The sequence below is a fragment of the Rattus norvegicus genome, chromosome 14 (genome assembly GCF_036323735.1).
Source record: "Rattus norvegicus strain BN/NHsdMcwi chromosome 14, GRCr8, whole genome shotgun sequence".
In the NCBI taxonomy this organism is placed as follows: Eukaryota; Metazoa; Chordata; class Mammalia; order Rodentia; family Muridae; genus Rattus; species Rattus norvegicus.
Genome location: NC_086032.1, coordinates 90,596,421 through 90,622,021, shown reverse-complemented (window position 1 = coordinate 90,622,021; position 25,601 = coordinate 90,596,421). Strand labels below are relative to the sequence as shown.

The window sequence follows — 25,601 nt, the reverse complement described above, 5'->3', positions numbered from 1 at the left end:
ACCTGGAGATCACTGAAAAGTTTCTGGTGCTGAGTCGGTCGTGGAAGGCTGACAAAGCTGGAGTGAGATGCTAACAGAAAACAGCACCAGCAATAAATGCAGCTGATAAGGAGTTAGCATCTGAGGCAGGAAGGTGACCTCTTTGTATGCGACCTACTGCTTTGGAAGGCGCCACCCGATTTCAGTGTGGGTCTGCCATGCTCTGTTAACTCTCCCTGGAAATGTCCTCATAGACATGCCAAGAGCTTTGCCTTTCTGAGTGATTCCAAACCTGGCCAAATGGACCACCAAGACCATCAGAGTAGGGGTCATGTGTCCTACTTTCCATAAGGCTGTTTCTGAAAGGAGGGCTTGAGAAGGGGTTAGCAAATACAGTGGGGGGGGGTGCACTCAAGGTGTGTGGAATGTGGAAGATGGGAACCAGAAGAGACTATGGGCAAGCACAGTAGGGGGGCTGTGCTGGCCTCGGCACTATGCTGAGTGGCTGTTTGTGTTTCCTCCACTTTCTAAGCATTCTTTGGGCAGCTGTGTTAGCCAGCTGCTAGTACCTCTGCCCTAAATTTTAAAGCTGGCCTTTTGGAGACCCAGCTATTGTTCCTCAAGTACTATTAATATGTATATGTGAGTAGTATGTATGTAGTATTAAAATGTATATAAGTAGTATGTATGTAGTAGTATAATATGTATAAGTAGTATGTATGTAGTATGTAATAATATTAATGTGTATATGTAAGTAGTATGTATATAGTATGTATGTAGCAGTATTAATAAGTATATGTAAGTAGTATGTATATAGTAGTATTAATATGTATTTGTAAGTAGTAGGTATGTAGTATGCATGTAGTATGCATGTAGCAGTATTAAAATATATATGTAAGTAGTATGTATGTAGTAGTATTAATATGTATATGTAAGTAGTGTGTATGTAGTATGTATGTAGCAGTATTAATATGTATATGTAAGTAGTATGTATGCTAGACACACAGGGTGGGGGTGTGTCCAGGGGAGAACTCACCGTTTGCTTCTGATGCTAGGCAACCAGGAGGGTGTATGGCTGCACATTGATGCTGCATACGCAGGCAGTGCCTTTATCTGTCCTGAGTTCCGGTATCTTCTGAATGGCGTGGAGGTGAGTAAGCTGTTCAGTGAGGTCTTTTGTTTTTCCACTGGGAATCAAGCCTGCTGGCCTCCTATGTACCTGGCAAGGAGTCTACCACTGAGCAACACTGCTGCTGCAGGGTCATCGGTGAGATCTCCTTTTGTAAGAGTCAGATACCCCCAACTCTTACTGGTTTATTTCCACAAACTACTTCCTAGCCAATTGCAATGGTTATTAGAAATTAAATGCCCTCGGGGAGCTGGGGAAATTAATCAGGGAATCAATGTGGGCACTGTTCTTACAGAGGATCTGAGTTTGATTTCTAGAATCTACTCCGATAACTGCAGCTGGAGGAGACTGGATGCCTCTGGCCTGTGCACCCCTGTGCTCTGTACACATACATAGACTGTGCCACCCCCATACACATAATTTAAAAAAAAATGAAAACTAACTTAATGAATACAGTACCTCAGGACTGGGGCTGAGGGCATTCCAGTCATGCAGCCTGACTTTTGAGGCCCTCCTGAGGTAGACAGCTATTTTCCAGTTGCTACAAATCCTGGGCAGAGCTATGTATCATACGTTAGACTTGCACGTATAAAGCTGTGGAAAAATATTTATGAGTAAAATAAAATTGCTGTGCATTCCAGTCAAACAATAATTTAAAACGTCAACCTACAATCCCCTGCAATCCGGCTCAACGAGTTGTTCACGTTCTTCCCATGTACCTGAGTAAAACGGTCAGTCGCAGTGGCCAGGATCCCATAGAAAGTCACTGAGGCATTTTAAATGTCCCATGGACTCTTCTGAATATTGCAAAATACATCCTGTCATCCCAAATGAAACTCTTTCTTGAGAAGTAACGATCAAAACAGTTAGCCAGGACTCTATTCTCCCCAGAGATACAGAGCATAAACCAGTGTGGACTTAACAGACTGAGCTCAGATGGGCCCTGCTGTCCATCTTTCCAGACTTGGGCAGAATTCTACTTGGGCTGTCCATAGGATAGGGAGATTTTCCACCTGCCAACTAGCAGACTAAAGCATTGAAGAACCCCAAGAGGCCTCCTGTAGAAGCGTGTACAAGTGGGGAGATGCTAAATTAGAGGAGTCAGTACTTTAGCCAGAAAAGAATTGCTTTCTTCTTAGAAGAAGAGGTTTCCTGAGACTTCACCTTGTCATGGAAGTCAGATCACCATGCGGGCTTCACCCTTCCAGACTGGAATCTCTAGGTGCCCTTGGGCAGATCATCTTCCATTATATCGTAAAGTAGATTTACCAGGGATGGTTCCTTTGTGCGGTCAGCCCAAGGAGTGGCTGCGTTAATCACACTTAAAGGGTTTAAGAAGAGCGTGGGGCGTAGGAAACTGAGCACGCATTAGATGCTCTCATTAGTTGTCACCGGGGCTTAGAGAGACTCCCCCTAAACCTCTTCCTGCTTGCGTGTCAGACTTGCCGATCAATTTTCTAATTACTGTTTTGAATTCTCCCAAGACTGTAATAACAGAAAAAAGGTGACTGTCAAAGGTATGGAATACAAATTGTCCCGTCTTTGAAGAGAATAATCCCCCTTCTTGCCGATGAGCCATTCTGGTTTCTATGTGCACTACATCACTCTCTTTCTTATGCAGTCAGTATTCCCTTACTGAACATTTCATACGCGCTAAACTTGAATCCATCTGAGGGGGTAGAAAGGGGTCAAAATCACTAAGTACTGGGGTTTGTGTTAACACACGTAAAGTTCTGATCCTATGATTGTGATGCCAAATCCCTTACTAGTTTTGTGGATGTTTGGATCTAGGGGGTGATTGATGGCGTGTGACATTTCTAATCCAAACTCCAACATCCAAAGTGCTCCAAACTCTGGAACTTCCTAAGGCCTGATATGCCAAAATGGTAAAATTCCATCCCACGAAGCTTTATCTCGTAACCAAAGATTTAGAAAACACTTAGTAGAGTGTCTTGGAACACTCATATTTCATGTTTAGGTTTGGGTCCTGTGGCTGATCTACTTCGCCCCGTCTGTGTAAATACTTTTAAATATAGAGAAGAATTTCAGATAAAGGACAGGCAGGCAACCCATGTGCCCTTCAGCATCGTGGAGGGAAGAAGGGTAGGTTTCTCCTGTGCCTTTCCTGTGGTCAGGCCTGTGCTGGAAGCTCCTGAGTTCAGGTATCCGGTTTCAGGTTTCCCGATCCACCAGTGCTCTTCTTAGGGCCCTGAACTGACAACTCCAAAGTTTCACCTTTCACAGAGGGGTGCCGGACTGTCAGACCACCAGGGCGATGGGCACCGCAGCCAGATCCTATCAACAGCAGACACCATTCACAGCACTCACAGGGACAAGGACTCGCTGCAATTTTTCCCTCCATTAGTGGTACCGCTCTCTCCTTGCCTTGGCTGAGGGAGGGCTCGGCTGCTCCGTGGTCAGATAAGCGGCCCGCAATATCCTGCTGTGGCCCGACCCTTGCAGATAAGGGCCGTCCTCTCTGTCAGCGGGAGGAAAATATCACTGTACCGTAATGAAAGAAGTTTAAACAGATCAGCCCCAGTGGAGGGAACTAATAAAATCCCCCAGCAAACAATGCTCTTCTTTAACCTTTTGTTTCCTTTTATCAACAAATGAAACTTGCTGTAATTTCCTGTCTCCTTCTCAAAATTACTTTTTCTGAAACCTGGGAGGAAATGAGTCGGCACCTCCAGCTTGGGTCCATATGGAAGCTTGTTTCGGCCGGCCCCCAACGTCTATCACTGACACCAATCGGGCCCCCCTTAGGGCTTTGCTACCTCCTTAGTGAGGGTCCCTGGACTTAAATAAAGAGGAGCAACCGCAAAGCCTCGAGAAGTTTGAAAAAAAATGTTCCTTTAGGAAACCGGACTAGACCGAGCCTTGCTCCTATCTAAATTAAGCTCTGACACTCAGATGGACCTGTTTGCCTCCCGTCAGTAACACCAGAACCCGAGGCCTGCCATTTGGAAAAAGGCAGAAAGCAGCCTTTGTGGAGCTCTTGGATTTGTGCGTGCACAGCTGAGACCCAGGAGCCTTGCGGCTGTTGTTCGCAGTTGAAATCTATTTTCTCCTTGAAAGCCTGGTCAGCAAAGCTGCAGTTGTTGTCTGTGACCCTGTGTGCCAAGACACTCTCGCAACTGTCAGTTCACTGAACTTAGACCTCAACTTTAAAATCGAGGAGGAAAAAAAACCCTTAGGTACATGGAAAGTGTTGTGACCTTGTGTCATGCTGGCCAAAGAAACTTCAGTTAAATTAAAAAAAAAAAAAAAAAAAAAAGGCCGGGGGGGGGGCGGATTTCTAATCACCTTAGTTATGAGATTTTTTTCTTTTTCCTGTATATCCCGAGAAATTTGATAGTTCAGGAAGCTGAAGGGATGATGTACGTAAATTATTTGTAGGCCCAACACTGATATTCTAGACATGGTTCTTATAAGTTGAATATTCTGGATTTCCAGTGCTTTGAACTCTTGTACGGGGGAAAATCTCGTGTGATCTTAGAGCCTGGAACCTAAAATGTGCGTTCTCAGAATACACAAGGTCTTGCTTTCTTCCCCAAAGAGCCCTGACTGAATCGTTCTGTTTTGTCGTTTTCTTACGTCTCTACAGTTTGCAGATTCCTTTAACTTTAATCCCCACAAGTGGCTTTTGGTGAATTTTGACTGCTCTGCCATGTGGTAAGTTTCTCTGTTGTTCACACACTGGTCACCTGTGGTGTGGCTCTGGTCTCTGTAGTGCCAGAGAGGGAGGCCTACCTGCCAGAGCACAGCCAGGGCCCGCGTGAGACCGGAGGGAAGGCACTAATGATCTCTCAGGCCGCCGTTTGCCTCCATTTCAGAGCCGCTGCTGGAATTCTTGCTCCATCTCCCTCAGCCTGTAAACTTTTATCTCGAGTGTATTGTTGCGAGAGATTAGCTTGAGGGACGAGCAGGTGGGGACAGGCGACCTGGCATTTGACTTATCTCTCCTGAGCAGACGACAAATCCTGGGAAATTTCAGTTCTTACATTTAATTCTGTTGCTTCTGTGTACTTATTCTTAGATTTATCATCAGTCTCTTGGTCTAACTCTGGCTTAAACACTCTAAACACCTACTGAGAGTAAAGCTCCATGCCTTTAAAATTCTCCGAAAATTCTTAGAAACAGTGCGGTCATCACTTTGGCCGTACCACGTAAGAAAAATAGGTTTTAAAATCAAGTGCTAGTGTGCCACATAATGACACCTTAATACATAACGTCTGGGACGGATGCAGGGACAAACGAAACTTGTTTCTTAAATAAAAAAAAAAAATCAGGGTAAGAAATTGATTAATTACTCACGTGACCAGGGGGAAGCTTTTGCTTGAATTTTGTTAGTGTGTAAGTTTAATGTCTTCAGTACGCTTATTTTGCAAAATCGCTCAGTGTATAATATAATTAAATGGATGATATTTTACTTTAAAACAGGAAGGGGCACAGCTGTCACTCAATTCAGGCAAATGTACTCACATCCCTTACTTTACCAATAATCAATGTATTTTGTTTTAGTACAGTATTTGCAATCCTTTAACTGATACCAAATCAAATTCTTTTCTGTCACATTCTTTTCACCTAAAATTGTAATAACATTTTATGAATTTTATTTATTAATTTGCGGTCTGTGTATATATGTGTGCTGTGTGGTGTATGTGAGTGTGGCATGGGTGTGTGTATGTGGTGTGTGTGTATGTGGTGTGGTGTGGTGTGTGTGTGTGTGGCATGTGGGGTGTGTGTGTATGTGGTATGGTGTGTGTGTGTGGTGTGGTATGTGGTGTGTGGTGTGTGTGTGTGTGTGTGTGTGTGTGTGTATGTGGTATGTGGTGTGGTGTGTGTGTGTGGTGTGATGTGTGTATGTACAGGCATACAAACCCGTGTAGTGTTTGTGGAAGTCAGAGAGCAACACTGAGACTTTAGCCATTTCCTGCCCCCTGGTGGGGTGTGAGGATTGTGCTCACACTGGCCAGGCCTGAATGTGAGAACTGCCACCAGTCTGCACTACCCTGCTTTCTGTCACTATAACAAAACACTGAAGAGAATCCACTTAAAAAGAAGAAAAGCATCGGGGTTTACAGTTTCAGAAACTTAGAGTCATTAGATGCCATTACCTGTGGTGTATGTTGAGTCCTCGTAACACGGAGGAGACACAGGATAGAGAAACCATTTGCTCTGCACCCAGCTAAGACACCAAAAAGGAAAGACCTGGGTTCCTATTATCACTTTCAAGAGCACTGCTTGACACCAGAAGATTTCCAACTAGGCCTCCTCTCTGAAAGGCTCTGCCACCTACAAATACTGCTGCAGGTCAGACTCTAGTGTCTTTGGGCCTCTGGAGTGTTAGTTGATTTGACTTGCTCTAACAAAACACCACAGGCTCGGTAGATAACCAATTTATTTTCTCACAATCTTAGATATTGAAAATCTAAGAATAAGGCCCTGGTAGATTTGGTATGTAAGAGTTCATTTTCTTGTACACAATTCCTTCTTATTGTGTTGACAGCCAGTGGACGGGGTGAGGGAGTCGTTTAGCATCTTTTATAAAAAGTATTCAGTAATTCTGTTAACTAAGGCTGCACCACTATGACCTAATAAACCTCGAAGTCCCTGACTTCTGATTACTTTAGGATTCGGATTCAACATTCAGATAGCGGCTAAAGAAAATACATAGTTCATTTGAGTCTGAGTAGTATGAACTTAAAGCAAAAAAAAAAATATTTTATACTCTAGTGGTCTTAGCTGTGGAGCGCCAGGAAATAAAATAATGACAGATGCAAGCATAAGAAACTAGATAAAATAGTAAGCGACAGAACATTAAGTGTAGGTGATGGCGGCTTCAGGGTCTGTGATTGGGAAGCTGTCGGGGAAAGGCTTGGGAGGGGGAAAGATGGAGAGAGAGATTTGGTTGAGGAATGAACAGAGGAGAAACTATGAGGAGGAAAAGTGCCCAGGACGCCATGAATTGGCTCTTTCATTCACTGACAGGTTATTTATGATAGGGAGGTCAGGAAAAGGCTCTTTGGGGAAGTGACATTTGACCAGACATCTGAATAGGGAAAGAACAGGCAGGGGTGAGAAAGTGTGTGTGTGTGTGTGTGTGTGTGTGTGTGTGTGCACGCGCGCGCGCGCCCGCGCGCGCGAAGGCCCAGAGGTAAACGGACAATGCCTACCTCAGAGTTGGTCAAAAGAGTTGCAGGTTATTCCAAAAACCACTGGAAGATGGTTTTGAGTTTGTTTCAAATAGGCTACTAAATTTAAAAAATTGGTGTTTTTAGACACAACATGCTTATTTTCAAAATGTTATTCTCATAATCAGGATGGTTTAGAGCTGAGGAGCCCTGAGCCGGGCACCTACTTCAGGTTTCACACAGTCCTACTAGGCCGCTTACTCAGTCAAGCTTGAGGCTCCCAGAAAAACACAAACTTCACAGTTGCTCACAGCACAGCTTTCTTTGAAGAAGGGCTGTGCCAGGCTAGGTGACAACAACAGACTTTCGCCAAGAACCAGCATGCAACTGAGTTCTTTCTCCCGCCTCGTGGACAGAATTTTACTTTTCTCTGGTCCCTAAGAGAAGTGAAAAAGGGCTCGCCACAAACAAACATCCTTATTTCAGACATTTACTTCAGTGCCGGGGGCTTTGCTTAAGAATTTTACCTTCTAAGCAAATGCCTGTTATTTCTGCAGCACATCACAGCTTATCTCTCCCTCTGAATAGCTCTGCAGGTCAGGAATTGCTGCCCTGTTTTATGGGTAAGGAAGCTAGAGCTTAAGGCTTAATCCAGAAATTCGTGGTGGTATGCACCTCCAGTCTCAACTACTCAGGAAGTTGAGATAAGAGATTTACTTCAGGCCTGGAGTTTGAGACCAGCTTGTGCAACAAACAAGATTCCTTCAGAAAAGACAGATAGAGAGATAGATAGAAAGGGCTGGGGGCAGAAGGGGGAGGGATTTTTCTCTTGTGAAAGGGTTCAGAGTGATCCTTATCAGGCCCGGTGGACTGATGTCTTAAAGTGCCGGGCTGAGTAAAGAGTAAGAAGGAATCCTGGACTTTGTGCATTCCATTTAAGAGCAGATACAGGAAGCAGCTCGTATCTGACACTCCCAGGCACAGAGATTTGCTCAGGGAACTGAGGGGGATCATTCATCATGGGCCCAGAAGAAGCTGAAGAAAGGGGTTGTGTTTTGGCGAAGAGGGGGCCGAAATTAGGCAGTCATTCTGCTTCAACTTTCACTCAAACAGTTATTGACTGTGTTTTCTCTCTGAACACTACAAAAGGCCCTGAATTTTAGCCCAGAAAGTACAGCCTAAAGGCAAAAGGTCACTAGCTAGACACAACATCCCCTTCCGGCATTTCTCTGCCCAGCTGCCTTAACGGAGGGGTTCTGAGGGGCACGCTGGGGGGCTGGGGAGGGGGCGGGTCCCTCCGGAGTGTTTGCAGAGGGCTGGGGGGTGGGGGGAGATGGCGCCTTGTAAGGTAGTGGCAGGGAGTCACTGAAATCATGAAATCGGAGAACGCTTTCAGTGGTCTTTCGCACTGCCCTGAACATATATCTACAAAATAATAATTTTTTGAAAAAAGTCTCTCGCTAGCCCTCATATCCTTGCAGTGATGTGTTCTGCCCTGGCAAAATAAAGCAAAATCCAAGGCAGTCAGTCAGGAGATCTCGGTAAGTACAAAAGCACGAGATGGTCAACACGCAGACCCTGCAAAATAGGACACAAGTCAACAGTCCCAAGTTAATTTTAACAGGTATGTTTTACAATTTAACCAAAACAAGGAGCATATTTATATATATACATGCTCCCTGATTTGTTTTAAATTGGTTGGTTTGGAGGTGTTTTTGTTTGTCTTGTTTTGCTTTGCTCTGTCTTTTGTAATCTTTAAAATAGAATCCTCTCTCTTTTGTTAAATGAGATTTCGCCAACAGTTTAACAGTGCAACAGTGTTACCAGTTAACAGTGTAACATAAACACTTCGGTTGACTTCTTCAAATATTAAAACGGACAAGACAATGGAAGTTTCTGAACCCGGCAATTATTATAGCATAGTAAATAGTTTCTTAATGAGTTCACCCTTCCGTCCGTCAGCTTTTACTGTTGTTCATTTGATATTTGGACTCCTTCATACGGAGCTCAATGGCCTTCCTCTATCAGAGCCTCAGAGAGGATTGACAAAGCCAGATATCAGTCATTGGTCTGGCCAGATAAAGGATCTCAGGAAAGAGGAATAAGAGAAAATAAAAAGAAGGCCTGGGGTGTAGCTCAGCGACCGCTCGCTCTCGTCGCCTAGCACCTTCGAGGTTCTGGATTCATTCCCCAGCACCACAAATGAGGGAGCAAATAAATAAGGCACATACTGGTCAGTTGTAGCCGATGACGGGAGGGTTTGGCTGCCAGAAACTTTGGGATTGTACAGGTACAGCAAGAAGAACATGATCAAGAATCCACAACTACACAAACAACCGTACGAATTTTTTAAAAAAACAAACAAACCTGCTTTAAGGGTAAATAGAAAGCTCCCAAACTCAGACACCAGGCCTGTAAAATATTCAACTTCAGCCGGGGAGGTGTCAATCCGATCGCAAATGTAGTTTACAGGGAACTGCAAATGTTGTTAGTTAGTTTCAGAAAACCAGGCGAGGAGCTCAGAAACCCCGCAAACTTAAGAGTTTTGAATTCTAGGTTAATACATCTCTTGTGTGATGTCTGTTGTGTGGTATGTTTTACAGCAGTCCTTGGCCCCCGATTGATTTGCCTTCAGCAAAACCCAGTGCTGTTTAACAAAACAGTTTAATGGTCCAGCACGAGTGGATTTCACGTGTGTGTGTGTGTGTGTGTGTGTGTGTGTGTGTGTGTGTGTGTATGTGTGTGTGTTAGAATGCTAGAAAATGTCGTTCATCATGTTGAAGAAACAGAGTTATCCTCTTGCCCTCTTCCCCTCTCTCCCTGTTCCCCTCCCCCCGTCTCTCGCCACGTGTTCATGGCCAGTCTCTGTTCCTCTGTCTGCCTTTTTCTGTCTCTACTACCCCCTCAACTCCCCTCCCCATGCCCTGAACAAACTGTATTCTGTGGAAAGAAAGAGAGAGAGAGAGAGAGAGAGAGAGAGAGAGAGAGAGAGAGAGAGAAAGAAAGAAGCAGAGTTATAACAACAGATTTAGAAAAGGCATTAGGGTAAAATACTCCAGCTGGGTAAAACTATTCCTGGCCCTATGTTTGAATATATTTTTTAAAGGATTTATTCATTTATTTATTATAAGTACACTGTAGCTGTCTTCAGACACACCAGAAGAAGGCATCAGATCCCATTATAAATGGTTTCGAGCCACCATGCAGTTGCTGGGATTTGAACTCAGAACCTCTGGAAGAGCAATCAGTAATTTTAATCACCGAGCCATCTCTCCAACCCAAGTTTGAATATTTTTAAAAATAACTTTATTTATTTATTTATTCACTCATTTATTTAATGTGAGTGCGTGCGTGCCACTTGGACAAAATGTCCGATACAAAGCCTGTTAGGAACAAGTAGCTGGCCCCATCACTGATCAGAAATACAAATGAGTGTCACGGCGAGGGGCTGCTCCTGGGGCTTACTCAGAAAAGAAAGAGGCCCTGGATGTGATCTCCAGTAGCAGAAAAACGAAACAGATGGCTAAAATCAACCCACAGAAGGCCACACTGAAACAGTACCGATGGTTGGAAATCAAAAGCAAGTACTAAGACAAATGCAGTCCTAAATACGAAATGCGAAGCAACAGAAGCCAGCACAGTACACAGCCCAGGATGGGGCTATCTGCCCAGCAAGGTGTGTACTCTGAGTTTTTAAGATCGGAGTCTGGGCCCTGGCAGCTTTAATAGGCGAGGCTTGCCCACCTACCCTCGATAGGCCAATTAAAAGACAGACTAATGATAACAACAACAGTGAAAAGTTTCCTCAGTGCAGCCACATCGAAAAGAGAGACAAAGAGGCCCAGTGTTCTACCCACAGTTTCTGGGTCCTGACATGGAAATCAGGTTTAAATAAAGAGCAAGGGATATGCATAAGTAAGCAGTCCTGGTCAATGTGTGGTCTTGCCCATCATTGCCCTGGCTCCACTGTCCCCTACAAAAGTGGTCTGACAAGTCCTTGGAACTGGCTGAAACCTGTTTCTGGGAGACAAGTTACCCTCTGGCTGGCCCTGCCTTCTAGCCTTTTCTTTTTCCAGCTTGACATTCCTGGGGAAATTCCAATTGGTGTTCTTAAAAGTCCGATAGCCAAAGGGTCTCTTTAGTTATATCTCTATTCCCGATAGGGTTTGCAAACCTTATCTTTTGTTCTCTCCAATCAGGGTGAAGAAGAGAACTGACCTAACCGAAGCCTTTAATATGGACCCTGTTTATCTGAGGCACAGTCACCAGGACTCAGGTGAGCAGACCTGCCTGAGGGTGCAGTGTGATTAGGGGTTTCTTCAGGGCTGCACTGGAATGCCGTGGAACCCACAGCACCTTCCTCAGGATCAGAGGGGCTCAGTGCTCTCCTGGTTTACTCTCGAAACGTCTACACTGTGCTGAGCTGGGGGCGGTGGTTGCATTTCTCAAGCAAAGGCTCCTCCCTTCCCCCCAAGCATCAAGAGCCCGAGTGACATGTGGGAGTAAGGACAGGAGGACGGCAGCCATCAGCCCCCTGTACGTGTACACGCATGTCTTCCAAGACAGAAAGCTCTTAGAATAGCGTCTGTGCCGATGGAGTCTTTCCTAAAAAAGTATTTCTACTACATTCATCAATACCATTAAAAAAAAAAAAACCAACCTGAGTAGAGAAAGGAAATGAAGAGAAAATATGAAGAAAACCTAGGTAGGGCTGCTGGCTCAATGCACACTTCTGCATTTAGTGGGAGATCTGTGTTCCATGCCTGGTGCTGATTACCTGAGAGTTAAGGAGGCTCAGTGTCTGCACAGACTGCCTAGGAAGAGGACAAGTAGGCAGTGAGAGAGAAGTAGTGTGTGTGGGGAGGAGGGGGGGTGGGGCACACAGACTCCTTTCAGAAGCCATAGCAGGAAGCCCACAGTAACTGGGGTGGCCTCTAATTAAGCCATGTGCTTCCCAGAGACCATGGCAGAAAGCAGACACAATGAGGTGTTTGAGCCGTGGTGACGGTATAAGTCAGCCAGTCTGCCTAGCCCACCCGTTACTGCAGTGGGATGCCTGGGGCGATTAACTCGTGGCTCTAGAAGCTCAAGTAAAGATGGGGCTGCCCCGGAGATGTGAGCCTTTGTTGGAAGAAGCACACCGTGGTGGAAACATGTAGCAAAACAAGTAATCACATTATGACATTTCGTAAGTCAGAGAGGGGAGAGAAGGGGAAAAGAAGAACGGGTGGGCTCTCATAATCAATTTTTAATACACATCTTCAGGGACCTAAGACCATCCTAATAGACCCTACCTCTTACGGATCCAAAGCATCTTCCATTAGCACCACAGCAGACCTCCTCTTCCTCCTCCTCCTCCTTCTCTGACCCGTCCTCCCCTCCTCTTCCCCCCCCCCTCCTCCTCTTCCTCCTCCTCTTCCTCCTCCTCCTTCTCCTCCTCCTCCTCCTCCTCCTCCTCCTCCTCCTCCTCCTCCTCCTCCTCTTCTTTTTCCTACCTTCCTTCCTTCCCTTTTGCTTTGTTGTGTCTTAGTCAGGGCTCAGAGTTTCTCTGGCTGTCCTGGAACTCATTTTAAAACCACTCTGGCCTCGATCTCACAGAGATCTGCCTGCCTTTGTCTCCTGAGTGCTGGGATTAAAGGCTTGCACCACCACCTCCTGGCTACAAACCCCGTCTTTACAGTCAGTGTCTACTAAAATTAGGGGAAGTGCTGACAGAACTTTCCCCAGTACAGAGAGATGCAGGGGACATTTTGCCACTGTCTCTTCATTGAATCCTGGTGTACGAGGCAGCTGAGTCCTTTAAAAAACATGGAGTACCACATTCTGTGTGCCTAGTATCCTTCTTTGTAGGCTGCAGCCTCCAGTACAAAATTATGAGTGTAGGCTGGGGTCTGAAGGGCACCAAGAGAGCAGAAATTCACATTTCCCTGACGAATCTTTCTACTCAACTGCGTAGCCAAGGACGGTGACCTCATACTTGTAATGGCTTTGTCTCCACCTCTCTAGTGTTGGGACTACAGAAATGTGCCTCCCCACCCAGCTTATGATTCTGGGGATCAAATTCAGGTTTTCATTCATGCCGAGCAACCACTCTACCAACCGAGCCTGTAACTCCAGCCTGAGATTTTTATATAACAGAAAATGCTGACTTCTGCTGCCTTTGCTCTCTCATTAAGTGGGCTTTTCAGATATAATCTGTGTTAATAAAGATCTATCTTGCAAAGTGGAGCAAGAGCCAACGTTAAACTAGATTTCCTATTTCAACCTTCCAAATGCAAACATTTCTGTATTAATTACTTTTTCTGTTGCTACAATAAAACATCACGAACAAAAGCAAACCAAGAGCGGCGTTTATCCTGGCTTACAGTTCCAGAGGATAGTGTCTATTGTGGTGAGGAAGGCCTAAAAACAGGTAAGGCTAGACAGGAGCAGGCCACAGTCTCATCCACATACCGGAAGAAAAGAGAGTGAGAACAGGAAGTAGGGCAAGGCTATAAAAAAGGTCCCCCTGCCCCCAGTGATGAAATTTCTCCAGCAAGGCTCTGCCTCCCAAAGGTTCCATAACTTCCTTAAACAATACCACAAACTGGGGACCGAATGTTTAAATCTGTGAGCCCATGGGAGACATTTGACATTTAAACCACAATTGTCAATATATTGTATTTCTCAGAGTTCTAAGCATTGTCTGATTTTATCACTCTAGTGTTCCATTTACAAGCTGCCTGCACCAAAATAAATTATGAAGGGTTAAAGATGTTATAGGCACGTAAGACATCATAAGCAGTCCACAGTGTGTAAACAGCTGTAATCTCAGGAACTTGAGGGTTTAGGGGAGGAGTTGGCATTGTTTCTGCCAGCTCGGAGTGATTGTACAAGGAGCCAGTCTTCACTCAACCCCAGCGAAACAGACTCGCAAAGAGGCACCTTTTCCACTCATACTCTCCTTCTGCTCTAGAGCGACTGTGTCTAAATCCTTCTTAGAGCGGTCAGTTGTCCCCTTCCTTCCACTGCGTTTCCAGCAATGAGGAAATGGTCTGCAATTCTGTGCTGCCCGCATGGCGGCCACTAGCCCACAGCGAGGAAGATGACACTTGAGAGATGGCTCATCTGGCAGAACTACCTTTTCAATTTCCTTCAGTTTCACACAACGACTTGATTAAAATAGCCGAGTGTGACTAACGGTCCTCGATCAGATGGCTCAGGCACATACACTCCGAGGGGGCCATGTCGAGCATTCATTTTCACTCATGAGTCATGTAGTTATGACCAGGTACCTCGGGCCTTTGTGAGTCACTATCAGGTTATTTTCTGACACCACGCCATCAAGTTTATTTATGAGCTCCGTTCGCTGACAAGAGGCTCCAGAGGAAAGGTCAGGGTGTAGGATGGGAATCACCTGTGTAGAACTGTAGGTGTCAGAGCCTTGTAGGCTCTGTCTCTGAGGTACTCAAAAGATAGGCTGCAAGGGGTAGTTATGTGTGTTTCCAACACTGTCACTTTATCCTAGTTGAGAAAAGACCTAGGCTTTCCTGAGGCCCAGTGGGAAGTCAAACGATGGCTTTAGAAGTCCCGAATAGAGAATGTGAACCCTCTGGGGCAGTGCATGCTGGGTGTATTAGGTTGTTCCAGATGAAACCGCCATGCTGCAGTTGTATTACCTAGAAAGCAGGGACGTGTGCAAGCTGCAGCTTGCTTTCCTTGGCCTGTGTTTACAGGAGAGATTTCCAAGGTGCCTGACTCCCTATTGTGCCCTGCAGGGCTGCAGCCAACCATTGTGTTTTCCCCTAGTTGGTGTCCAGGACACTCTAGAAACTGTGGTTTGTGACTTCTCCCAGGGCTTTCTTCCTCATGCTGTCCTGGGATCCTGGGATCTAGGGCTGTAGGGCACCAGAGAACACCAAGAGTGCTAAACAGCCTTTTCCAAACCAGTGTGGGGGCACTGAGTCCAGGATGAGGAATTTGCCTCAGAGTGTGTTCACAGAGCTACTGCTCTGTGACAGATGCCAGCCAACATCCTTGAACCTGGAGATGTAAACCACCCCCCACCCCACCCCCTTATTATTTGAATCATTCTTTGTATCATCAGCTCCATTAATAATTCAGCCTTCCAAATGTGTCCTGGGTATCCTGCTTTCAGGGACTTCCCTTGAATTGGTTACCTTGAGTGAGTCACAGAGAACACACAGCCCTAGCCAGTCCTTGGGTAGTTTCATGTCTGCCACAGAAGTCATCTTTCATAACACAAGCCTGGGGGAAGAAAAGATACCTCTCTTTAATGGCCTCTTTTTTTTTTTTTTTTTTGTCTTTCTCTTTTCTCCAGGACTCATCACTGACTACAGGGTAAGTGAGTGGTTTTGCTCATTGTAACCCAAACTCCGAAGTCAGGAGCGCCCAAGGCTCCCTACTGCGCCCCCAACCCCGCAACCCACGCGCGAGTTCCTGAGCAAGAGGCCCCAAGAGGCACCTTCTAAATGTGCTCTGATAGACATTTTAGGTGGCTTTGCAGTAAGCAGCCCCGTCACAATCATCAGAGGTCTCTGTTTAGTAGGCACAGCCCCAACTGCCTTCTATGACAATCAGAAGGAGATTTGAGTTCCTTCGCTCCTGCAAGGGTCTGTCTCCATAGCCCACGTGGCCCTTTTTTCTGCTTTCTTGCCTGTGCTTGGGGCAACGTCCTGGGGAGTGCTGGGGCAGAGTAAGAGAAAAGCCAGCCTCTTGGACTGGAGATCGTAGTCTTGGCAGACTTTCCTCTACTCACTTTACTTCTTTCTCCATTTTTTTTTTTATTCGCCACAAATGTTTTCTGGATTTTGAAAACACCAGGTTGTCCCAGCTTTGCTCTGGAAAGGAATTTGGAACCGCAAGTAATGCTGGGAGGCTTCTTCCAAGAATAGAAGCCAAGCCCGGCCGGGAACACGAAGGGGCCCACTGCATCTGTTCCCTCTCTCGGAAAATGAAGGGGCCCACTTCATCTGCTGCCTCTCTGACTCGGGAAAAAAAAAATGAGCTGGCTTATTTGCTGGGTGGGGAGGCATGGTGAGCGCAGGACACTATCAAAGCATCTTGTCCGAAGTAGTGTGTCTAAATTCTTGGGGCAGTATGTCAGCCGCTGATAATAAGGGGTAGCAGGATTACCTCTCCCAGACATAGAGTACCCGTCCTTCTCCTGATGACAGCTGCAGGCTGGCAGGTGTGGGTTACCAGGGAATCTTCCTTCTCTCTTCCCCCAGGCCAGAGTTTCAGGGAGGCTTGTAACACGGGGAAAAGTCAGGACTTGTACAGATACGGGTATGGCCAGGAGAACAACGCATTATCCCCTTTAACCTTGCACACTCTATCTCTATTCAGGATCCAAGTTACCTTTTAGAAAGCACTATTTAAGGGGTGATACAAGAAGAATATTAAAAGTAGTGTGAGGATAAGATCACTTAAAGTCTTTTCCTCCTGACATGGCTGTGGGCTTTATTTGAGGTTGTATTACTTTTGTAGGGGTACTAATGCCAGACTTTTAAGGCCAGACTTTTGAGAGGAAATGCTCCCAATCCACGTTAACCAGAGCTTGGCAAGTCCGTAAGCAATTGTCAGCAGAACCTCCATTATTTTAAGTGAACTTGGCGCGAGGTCAGGTGTCCCCTTCCCCGCAATGGTATTTATGCTGTGCAGAAGCAACATTTAAGAAAAGAAAAAAAAGAAAAAGAAAAAAAAACCCCACAAAATGTGCACATCCTAGGGCCTTATTGTCTCATTCTGATTTTCTGTGCTTGGTAAAATTGTACGCCTGCTGCATAATAACTCAGGAAAGCCAGAGGTCTTCAAAAAGGAACAATTTAATAATAAGGAATTAAATAGGGAGTGAAGTACTATGGTCACACTTTTAATCCCGGTACTCAGGAGGCAGGGGCAGGAGGCTCTCCTAGCCTACCAACCTAGCCTACTGAGTCAATCCGTGCTAGCTGGGGCTACGTAATGAGACAGTGCCTCAACAAAATGGAATTATGCCACGGGCATATATGCAGACGGAAAACAGAGTATATACACGTTGCCTCAAATTGCCTCAAATTTCACGTAGTTCACGTCCTGATTCAGGGAGGAACGACGACTGTACTTAAAAATAAACTTTATTTTCCTAGAAGCAGCAACTGAGTTCATTCTTAGTTGTTTCTAAGGCTAATTCTTAGTTGTACCTCTGATGGAGTTGTTTCTAAGGCTAATTCTTAGTTGTACCTCTGATGGCTGACAGCGGCGGGGGCTTGGGGTGCTTTTCCCAGCCGCAGAACACCACCCAGAAGGGAGACTGCTCTTTCTCTCCCGCGGGGACTGGAGCCGAGGGACTAGATAAGAAGTGAAGAGCTCCCCTCCCCCCAGCGTGCCCTTTGTAAGCTCAAGTAAAAGAATTTCAAAGAAAGCCAGGAAGTAGTGCAAGGCCATCCTCCCCGGCAGGCCTGTGTCTCCTGCCTGCCCTTTCCTACGTGCTTTTATTGCATTTCCAACCATCATCCATCACCATCAAGAAGAATGCGAGGAGGCAGTGTGAACAGCCTGTCAGCTGACCGTCTGGAAAAGCTAGGAGAAGCAGAGGCAGGCTTCTTTGGTAAAAGGGTATTAGGGGTCACTCCCCAGAGGTCATCGAGACAAAGGGGCTGATACTGTTTCAGAGTGCAGTTTCAGTGCGTCCAGGCAGAGAAAGGCAGACACACAAGGAGTTCAGCACCCTCTCTCTCTGCCTGCATGACCTCCTGCCCCTACTGAAGCTGCCTAGGGCAGGACCACATCTTTCCCATTTCTTTCCAGAGTGCCTCCTCTGGGCTGTACTCAGTGGACATCTGTGCACTGAAAAGTAAAGTTCAGTGCCTCTTCTCTCCTCATGTCCACAGACTGTGAAGACCAGCTTCTCCCTCTCCTCTGCTCTCCTCTCCTCTCCCCAGCTCACACATCAAGTCGTAAGCCATCCCGGCCAAGAAACGGGTGTTCTATAGGAAACTGGCTGCTTCCAGAAGAAACCAGCCGACTGAGAGGCTGAAAAGGACCCTGACTGTTTCTGTGCTTCTCGCTAACTGGTTCTTTATATTTTGTTTCAGCACTGGCAAATCCCACTGGGGCGAAGATTTCGCTCCCTGAAAATGTGGTTTGTTTTTAGAATGTACGGAGTCAAGGGGCTGCAGGCTTACATTCGAAAGGTGACCGCCTTCTTTGTTTATCTGAGTAACGTTCTAACGGTCTAAGGAAACTCAAAAGTGAATTCGGGTGTCTTTGTAAGCAAACACTACCATGCATTGCCTAAAAACAGGGATAAGCCCTGAAAAGTACGCCATGAGGCCCTTTCATAGACATGAGGACATCAGAATTTTCACATACAAGCCGACATAGACAGTTTCGTAGAAGGGACAGGCCTTTGGGGACAGAGGAATGGATGTGATAAGTTATTGTCCGCCAGGGAAACCAGTCAATTCAAACCAGGTTTGAATAAAGTCAGGTTTCTTGGGAAGCAGCTCTGGGGCGGGTTCACTGGTCCCAAGGAACGAGGCCAGGGAAGTCGCCATGAGGCGGGGAGACAGAGGGGAGGGGGAAGAGAAGGAGAGAAAGAGCATGCGCATGCATGCAGGGGAGAGAGAGAATGCAGAGGGGGGGAGGGGGGAGCAAGAGGCCAAAATGTCTGGATTACATAGGAAAGAGCTTCTGGGGGAGGGGAAGCCCAGCCCCTGGGCTGTAAAGTTCAGGCTGGAAAGAGAGCGAGGGCAGCCATGGTCTGCTGTTGTCTGAAACCGCGTTTCAATCCTAGTGTTGGAATCAGGCTGTAGTTTGGGTCTTTATGATTAGGGCACTCACAAACTGGTCCTGTGTATCTTCTAAGACACTTTCATTAGAATATAGACTATCGGCTCCAGGAAGTTAACTAAAGGCATTGTGTAAATCTAATGCTTTCCACATATGCATTCAATAGCGGTTTTGACTGAGCCATACTGATAGTGAGAGCTTAATGTTTTCTCCCCCGCTAACCACCGAACAAAATGAAACAAAACAAGCCAACAAACAAAACAGCAAACACAACAGAAACCCAAAGCTCCCAAACTAAGAAAGCCTTTGAGTTGACTGGGATAGATAACATCTAGTTCTTTTGTCTCAAGGAGCCTTCCTGGGCAGTATAGAACTTCTGTTCCAAGAAGCCATTCAGGTCACTATGATATGCATTAAACTACGTTGAGGAACCACCGATTGGTTCTAAGCCCTACTACCCTACTTTTTAAGTTTTTCAACAGCTGGGGAAGCTAAGGCCTGACTAGGAGCCAGGCCTTGTCTACCCATTTAGTGAGACGCAGAGGCCCAATGACTTCAGCTGAGTCCTTTCTAAGCCACAACATCATCTTGATGAGGCAAGCATGCCTGTGGTTTCCAGCCTGTGGTGGTGACAGCTTTCCCCTCAAGTCCCACTGCATTACCAGATGTGCAGCCAAAGGCAGGGGCCGAATGTCCCAGGCCCCCCTTCTATGACAGGACGCGGAAAAGCATTTGTTCGCAGAGTACCTGTCACATGCCGTGAACTGGCATCGGTCCAGATCACAAAACCGTCGTGAGGAAATGTACCCAAACATCACGCACTGTGAGAAGCTACTAGAAACCTAGAGTGTGTGTGTCGATTTCTAGAGAGTCCCTGATCCAATTGCAAAAGGGATAAGGAGGGTGAGTCAACTTGTGTGTAGTAGGAAAGAAACCCTGAGTGGTTTTATCAGTCAAAGGTGGCGATGACTCTCAGTTCGGGACAGCTCACTGTGATTAGCCTGTACCAGGTTAAAGACACACCACACCTCTCTCTGGAAAGACCCCAATCCAGCCTTCACAGGACACTATAGGAAAGGGCAAAGATGGTGTTCCTAGGCTTGAGCTCGGCGAAGATCGTTTTAGTCCTGAATCTTTGGTGCCCCCTGGTGGGATGAGTTGGGAAAATTGCTGCTTCTGTGGCATTTATGCAGGACGGAGCGAGCTTTGTGTGTGTGCTTCAGCTCCTCAAAGAGGGCCTTGTGGAAGCTAAGGCGGGTGCCAGGAGGTTCCAATTAGCTAAGTGTGCCCTTGGACAGTGATCGAATGTCCATAGGTGGTTTTAATCAGTTTTTAAATTCTTTAAACATCTAGAGATTAAATAAGTTGGTGCATTCGGTGTGATCACGTAGCTTTTTTTTTTTTTTAAATTATTTAATTATTTTGGAGATAGGGGTCTTAGTATGTTGGCCTATGGGGCTTATATTTAGCATGTGGACCAGGTTTGGCCTCAGACTCACAGGGTCTTCCAGGTGCTGTGATCGCAGGCACGCACCATCACAACCAGAGGGAGGGGTGCACAGTTCTCGAATGTGGCGGGTAAGGGCGATTCCTTCCTATAAATTGGAATCAGGCTGGAACCACTGCTCCACTTCCTGCAGAAGCGATACCCCAGTGTCCACATCAGATACAACTGATGTGACTCTCAGCTGAGCCCAGGTATGATTAAGGGCCTCTCTATGACACTTGCTCTCATTGGGTTCTTTCCTATCTACAAATTAGTAAGGCTCTGTTACAATGTTTTTAAACTATCACGAGGAGGTCAAGGTAGCTTTCCTTTCTTTTAGAATCGTTCAACTGCTTCTTTATAATGTCTATTATAAAATTATCAAGGAGAGGGGGGTTAAAACATAGATCCACGATGGAAGAAAATGAGGAGGTTTTTTTTGTTTTTGTTTTCGGAGGAAACTCGAATCCTTGTGGTATAGGGCAGATGAGTTTCTTCTCAACCTGTGTGGGAGGTGCTGGTGAGGATGTAGGGCTCAGCACTTGTGAATAACTAATGGGTGTACAGTCCTACAAGGTACTGGGTGGCCAGGGTTAGGCTTAAGTCACGATGAGAAAGACAGCAACTCTCTCTTCCCTTTTTCCAGCACGTGAAGCTGTCTCATGAGTTTGAGTCCCTGGTACGCCAGGACCCTCGCTTTGAAATTTGCACGGAAGTCATCCTCGGGTTGGTCTGCTTCCGGCTAAAGGTATGTTATGTCAATGTCAGCCATCTTTGTTTTTGTTGAACGAGATAAAGTGTTATTCATGACATCCACAAGCAATGTTGTGTACCAGTTGCCAAGGGCTACAGAACATGACCTGTGGTGCTTAGCAGGCCATGCTGGCTGGCTGACTGGCCCAGTAGACTCTCCTCCATGGACTTGCTGCCCAGTTTCCTCTGATGTGATTGGATGCTTTCCTCTTGACCCAATGCCAAGAGTCCATCCAATACCTCTGGAACTGTAATCCTCTGCTGAGTTGTCTGTGGCCTCAGTAACCAGGCCACCTGTGGACACACAGCATCAGCACATCTGGGAATAGGGTTGATAAACAAACCCCACTGTCCCAGTCATCTGGCTATATATATACCTCCACAAGATTCCTACACAGAGGGGGTACCTGGGCTCTGTGTTCTCTCTGTGAGGGAAGTCTGCCCAGATCGGCATGGGAGTAAGCTATCTTTGCAGAGACTTACACAACCATGTTACTCAAAAGGCCCTGCTCATCACTGGCGTATAAACAAAACCAGATGCTCTGGCCATTACGAAGATGGCTTTTAATAGGCCAATAGTTTTATGTTTTGTTTTCTTCCTCCTCGCCTTCCTCTCCTCCTTTTTACAGTACTGGGATGGAACCCAGAGCTTTACAGATGCTGGATGAGTCCACACCATGCTACATCCCCAGAACATGCCTCCCGTTTCTCCCTTTTTAAAAAGTAAGAGGCAAGGGCCCCAAGATGTTACCTAGGCTGACCTGAAACTTGCAGTCTTCTCAAGTAGCTGGGTCTGCAGACACATGCCACTATACTTGACTGGATCTGTTCTCAAGGTCTGGCTAGGAGACTCTCTTGTCCAAGCTTAAACAGCAATCACAAGAAGAAGCGGGGCTGGAGAGATGGCTCAGTGGTTAAGAGCACCCAACTGCTCTTCCAGAGGTCCTGAGTTCAATTCCCAGCAACCACATGGTGGCTCACAACCATCTGTAATGAGATCTGATGCCTTCTTCTGGTGTATCTGAAGACAGCTACAGTGTACTTATATATAATAAATGAATAAATCTTAAAAAAATAAATAAATACAAAGTAAAAAAAAAAAAAAAAAGAAGAAGCAACCTGGGGGTTGGGGATTTAGCTCAGTGGTAGAGCGCTTGCCTAGGAAGCGCAAGGCCCTGGGTTCGGTCCCCAGCTCCGAAAGAAGAAGCAACCTGGAAGACATCATTTCCGTGGTACTGCCCTCCATGGACCATCTCCTTTCCCTTGTCTTGATTCTGAGAGCTTTGAGATGAGATGTGAGCATGGGAGATTCTAGAAGGCTCGAGGACTAGCGTTGTGACGTGAATGCTAGAGAGGAGCCTCATGCTTTCTGGGAGCATAAAACGTAATGTCTAAGGAACATGTATAGAATGACCAAGAAAGTGGGCCGTAGGTAGCCTGTGTGGGATGCCTCAAGTGTACATGTCCCTGGAGTGTGTGAGCACAGGGTGTAGCAGACCTACCAACGTTGGCATTGGTACTGTGTTGACTTCTCTGTTCCCCAAGTATTTGTTTTCATTGCTCTAGGAGGCCGCTGTAAGATATTTTCAGTTTTGTAAGTTGCTTATACTTTAATTTTAATAGTTTTATTGAGATGTAATTCACGTCGGCCTTTAGCTTGTCCATTTAAGTGATCTCTGCTATAGCTATAAGGTTGTGAGGCCGTCACCAAAATATAATTTTAGGACATGTCTGTCTTCCTTAAAGACCTCTATGTAATATTGCCCTTGTGATTGTCTGCTTCACTCTTGACATGATGTTGTTGTCAAGGCTAAGACTATTGGTGGATTTGTATAATTTAAGATTATACCAAATACACTCTGCCTCGGTTTCTGCTCCTTCTCACGTGCCTGGTAGTGTGCACGGCTCTCACACACAAGACCCTCTAGACTCTTTAGCGTAGAAAACTCCTCTTCTGTGAACCTTTGTTATCTCCTTGCCACAATTATATCTTTTTTTCTTAAGGAAGCACATTAGTCAAATGCTACCCCTTAATTTTTCACCTGTATAACTATACTATATGATTTTCCCCCTTATCCTTGTCTTTTCCAATCTGATTTTGCAATCCTCTCCATCCTGGATGAGTTCAACAAGCATATAGTGTGGCTGCTTACTTATTGAGATAGAATCTCATGTAGCCCAGACTACCCTCAAACTGGCTATATAGCCTAAGACTATCTTGAAAGGATTTCCACATCTTTATCTCTCAAAATTTGAGATTACAGCTATGCACGGCTCTGCTGGCTTAAAGTAGCATCTACTTTACAAATTCGTTTTTGTGGCACTGGGAAATAAAACTAGGGTGTCACAGGTGCTAGGCAACTGCTCTACCAACAAGCTATACTTTCTGGTCTGGCCCTTGTGACCCATTATTAGACATACGGCATAGTTATGCCTCCCTTCCTGGTCAGACTCCTTTTATCTTACTTATCTTACTTTTGCCTTTTAAAATATTGTATTTATTTATTTTTATATATGTGAGTACACGGTTGCTATCTTCAGACACACCAGAAGAGGGAATCGGATCCCATTACAGATGGCTGTGAGCCACCATGTGGTTGCTGGGAATCGAACTCAGGACCTCTGGAAGAACAATCAAGTGCTCTTAACCGCTGAGCCATGTCTCCATCCCTGATTTTGCCTTTTCATTATTGCATCTCTGATCATTTCTGATGTTTCTGGTCCCACTTCATGGAAATCCTTTCTAAGTTAAAACAGTTGAAAACAGCACACGACTTTTCCCTAAACACTTGGTTTCTGTTTTCTGTGTTATATGAATTTCAAGTGTGTGCTCTCACACTGAGGGTTTTTTTGTTTTTTCAATAAAGCTCGCCCTCTTAGTATCATGGTTCATGTCTCCATCTTCCTTAAATAGGACCTTATTCTCCAGTATAGCATTTAAACCAACAATGTGAATAGCCTGTAGTCCCTTCACTGTGCCCTTAAGATTTCCTTAGATGTCACACTCAGACCCAAAGCTAGAGGCATGTGAATTTGACCGAGGCCAAGAACAGTTTTCAGGATCCGTGAGTGTTCAACTACCACGGTCCAGGCAGAGGTGACACTTCCCATGCATCCTCCTACCTCTTGACCCTTAAGATCCAGAATAAATAGACCAGCCTAGCAAGGGTCTTCTGATGAGGGAGCAATGCCGGAAACCAGCCCTTGTACATTCTGCTAGACTGAGAGGCTTAGCAGCTGGGAAGCCATTTCATGATCGTTTACACAAAGGAGTAGGCAGAGAACAGCTACCAGCCTGTCTACTTGGGGCCCAGCTGGAAAGTGGAGGCTTGCTGTGTGTTGTTTGATAAGGTCTTCTTATCTCTGGTCAGTCATTGGGAGTGGAGGGCTCTGGCCTCTCTGTCTCCAGTTTGTTGACTCTTCTCTTTCTAGAGAAGATTATCCCTAATCCCCCCATTCCCGCAAGTACAAATGCCCTTTTGCGACTCTTCTGGGAAACGGCCTCGCCTGGGGTGTCCCATTGTCCCATCGTAGAGACCTCCGGTGGGTTCCAATATATCTAAACCTGCTCTGGGGTACCAGAGAAGGGGTCACAGAGTTTATCTTTATCTATTTGTTGACAGTGCCTCCAGGGACCTTCATCTCTCTTAAACAAACTTGGAGGATAAGAAGGTCAACTTCTGATAATACAGATCACGAGAAATGCCATCACAGGGAGACGTGATCTCCTAAGTCTTGTAAGCCCGCGCTAGTCATCTCATCAAACTTTCTGCGATCTTACACATTAAAAAAAAGTAAAGGTGGTTTCTTCGCTGCCTACCATCTCTAGGTGTTACTAGATTTTGTGTTTTACGATGATGGATCCGCTTTTTAATCCCCCCTCCTCCTCCCCAGGGCTCCAACCAGTTGAACGAAACTCTCTTACAAAGAATAAACAGCGCCAAAAAAATCCACTTGGTTCCGTGTCGTCTCCGAGACAAGTTTGTGCTGCGCTTTGCGGTGTGCTCCCGCACTGTGGAGTCTGCCCACGTGCAGCTGGCCTGGGAGCACATCCGAGATCTAGCGAGCAGTGTGCTGAGGGCAGAGAAAGAGTAAAAGCAGAGCCGCTTCAGGTAAGCTAGCCGTGCCAGGAGCATCCTGTCTTCCCTGTGCAGCAGCAGGATTCCAGCTCAGTCCCAGCACGGCCATTTGGTGCTCAGGGGCTGTGCGGTGAGAAAGAGAAAAACTGTAGCAGAGTCAGTCAGGAGACGCACAAAGAGCTTGCTGTATGCTTTCCCTGCCGAGTTCCCCAAACAGCACCGACTAAAGCAACTCTCCAAGTAAGCTTTATCTACATGAAAAC

The 25,601-nt window shown here is 45.9% G+C and overlaps 1 protein-coding gene across 10 annotated transcripts in view; it reads left to right on the top strand.

The window, feature by feature from the left end:
- The window catches only part of Ddc (dopa decarboxylase), a 90,527-nt gene that overhangs the window by 60,809 nt on the left and 4,117 nt on the right, over positions 1–25,601 (top strand). For 6 of the 10 annotated variants that reach the window (NM_012545.4, NM_001270853.1, NM_001270852.1 and 3 more), the window contains 7 exons: positions 1,035–1,129; positions 4,716–4,783; positions 11,445–11,521; positions 15,566–15,585; positions 18,324–18,422; positions 21,153–21,254; positions 25,154–25,371. In NM_012545.4, coding sequence (NP_036677.1) covers positions 1,035–1,129; positions 4,716–4,783; positions 11,445–11,521; positions 15,566–15,585; positions 18,324–18,422; positions 21,153–21,254; positions 25,154–25,354 — 662 coding nt within the window. In that variant the 3' untranslated portion in view covers positions 25,355–25,371. Of the gene's footprint in view, positions 1–1,034; positions 1,130–4,715; positions 4,784–8,726; positions 8,787–11,444; positions 11,522–15,565; positions 15,586–18,323; positions 18,423–21,152; positions 21,255–25,153; positions 25,372–25,601 lie in introns of all 10 variants that reach the window. The other 4 variants (XM_063272858.1, XM_063272860.1, XM_063272861.1 and 1 more) reach the window with 1 other exon arrangement.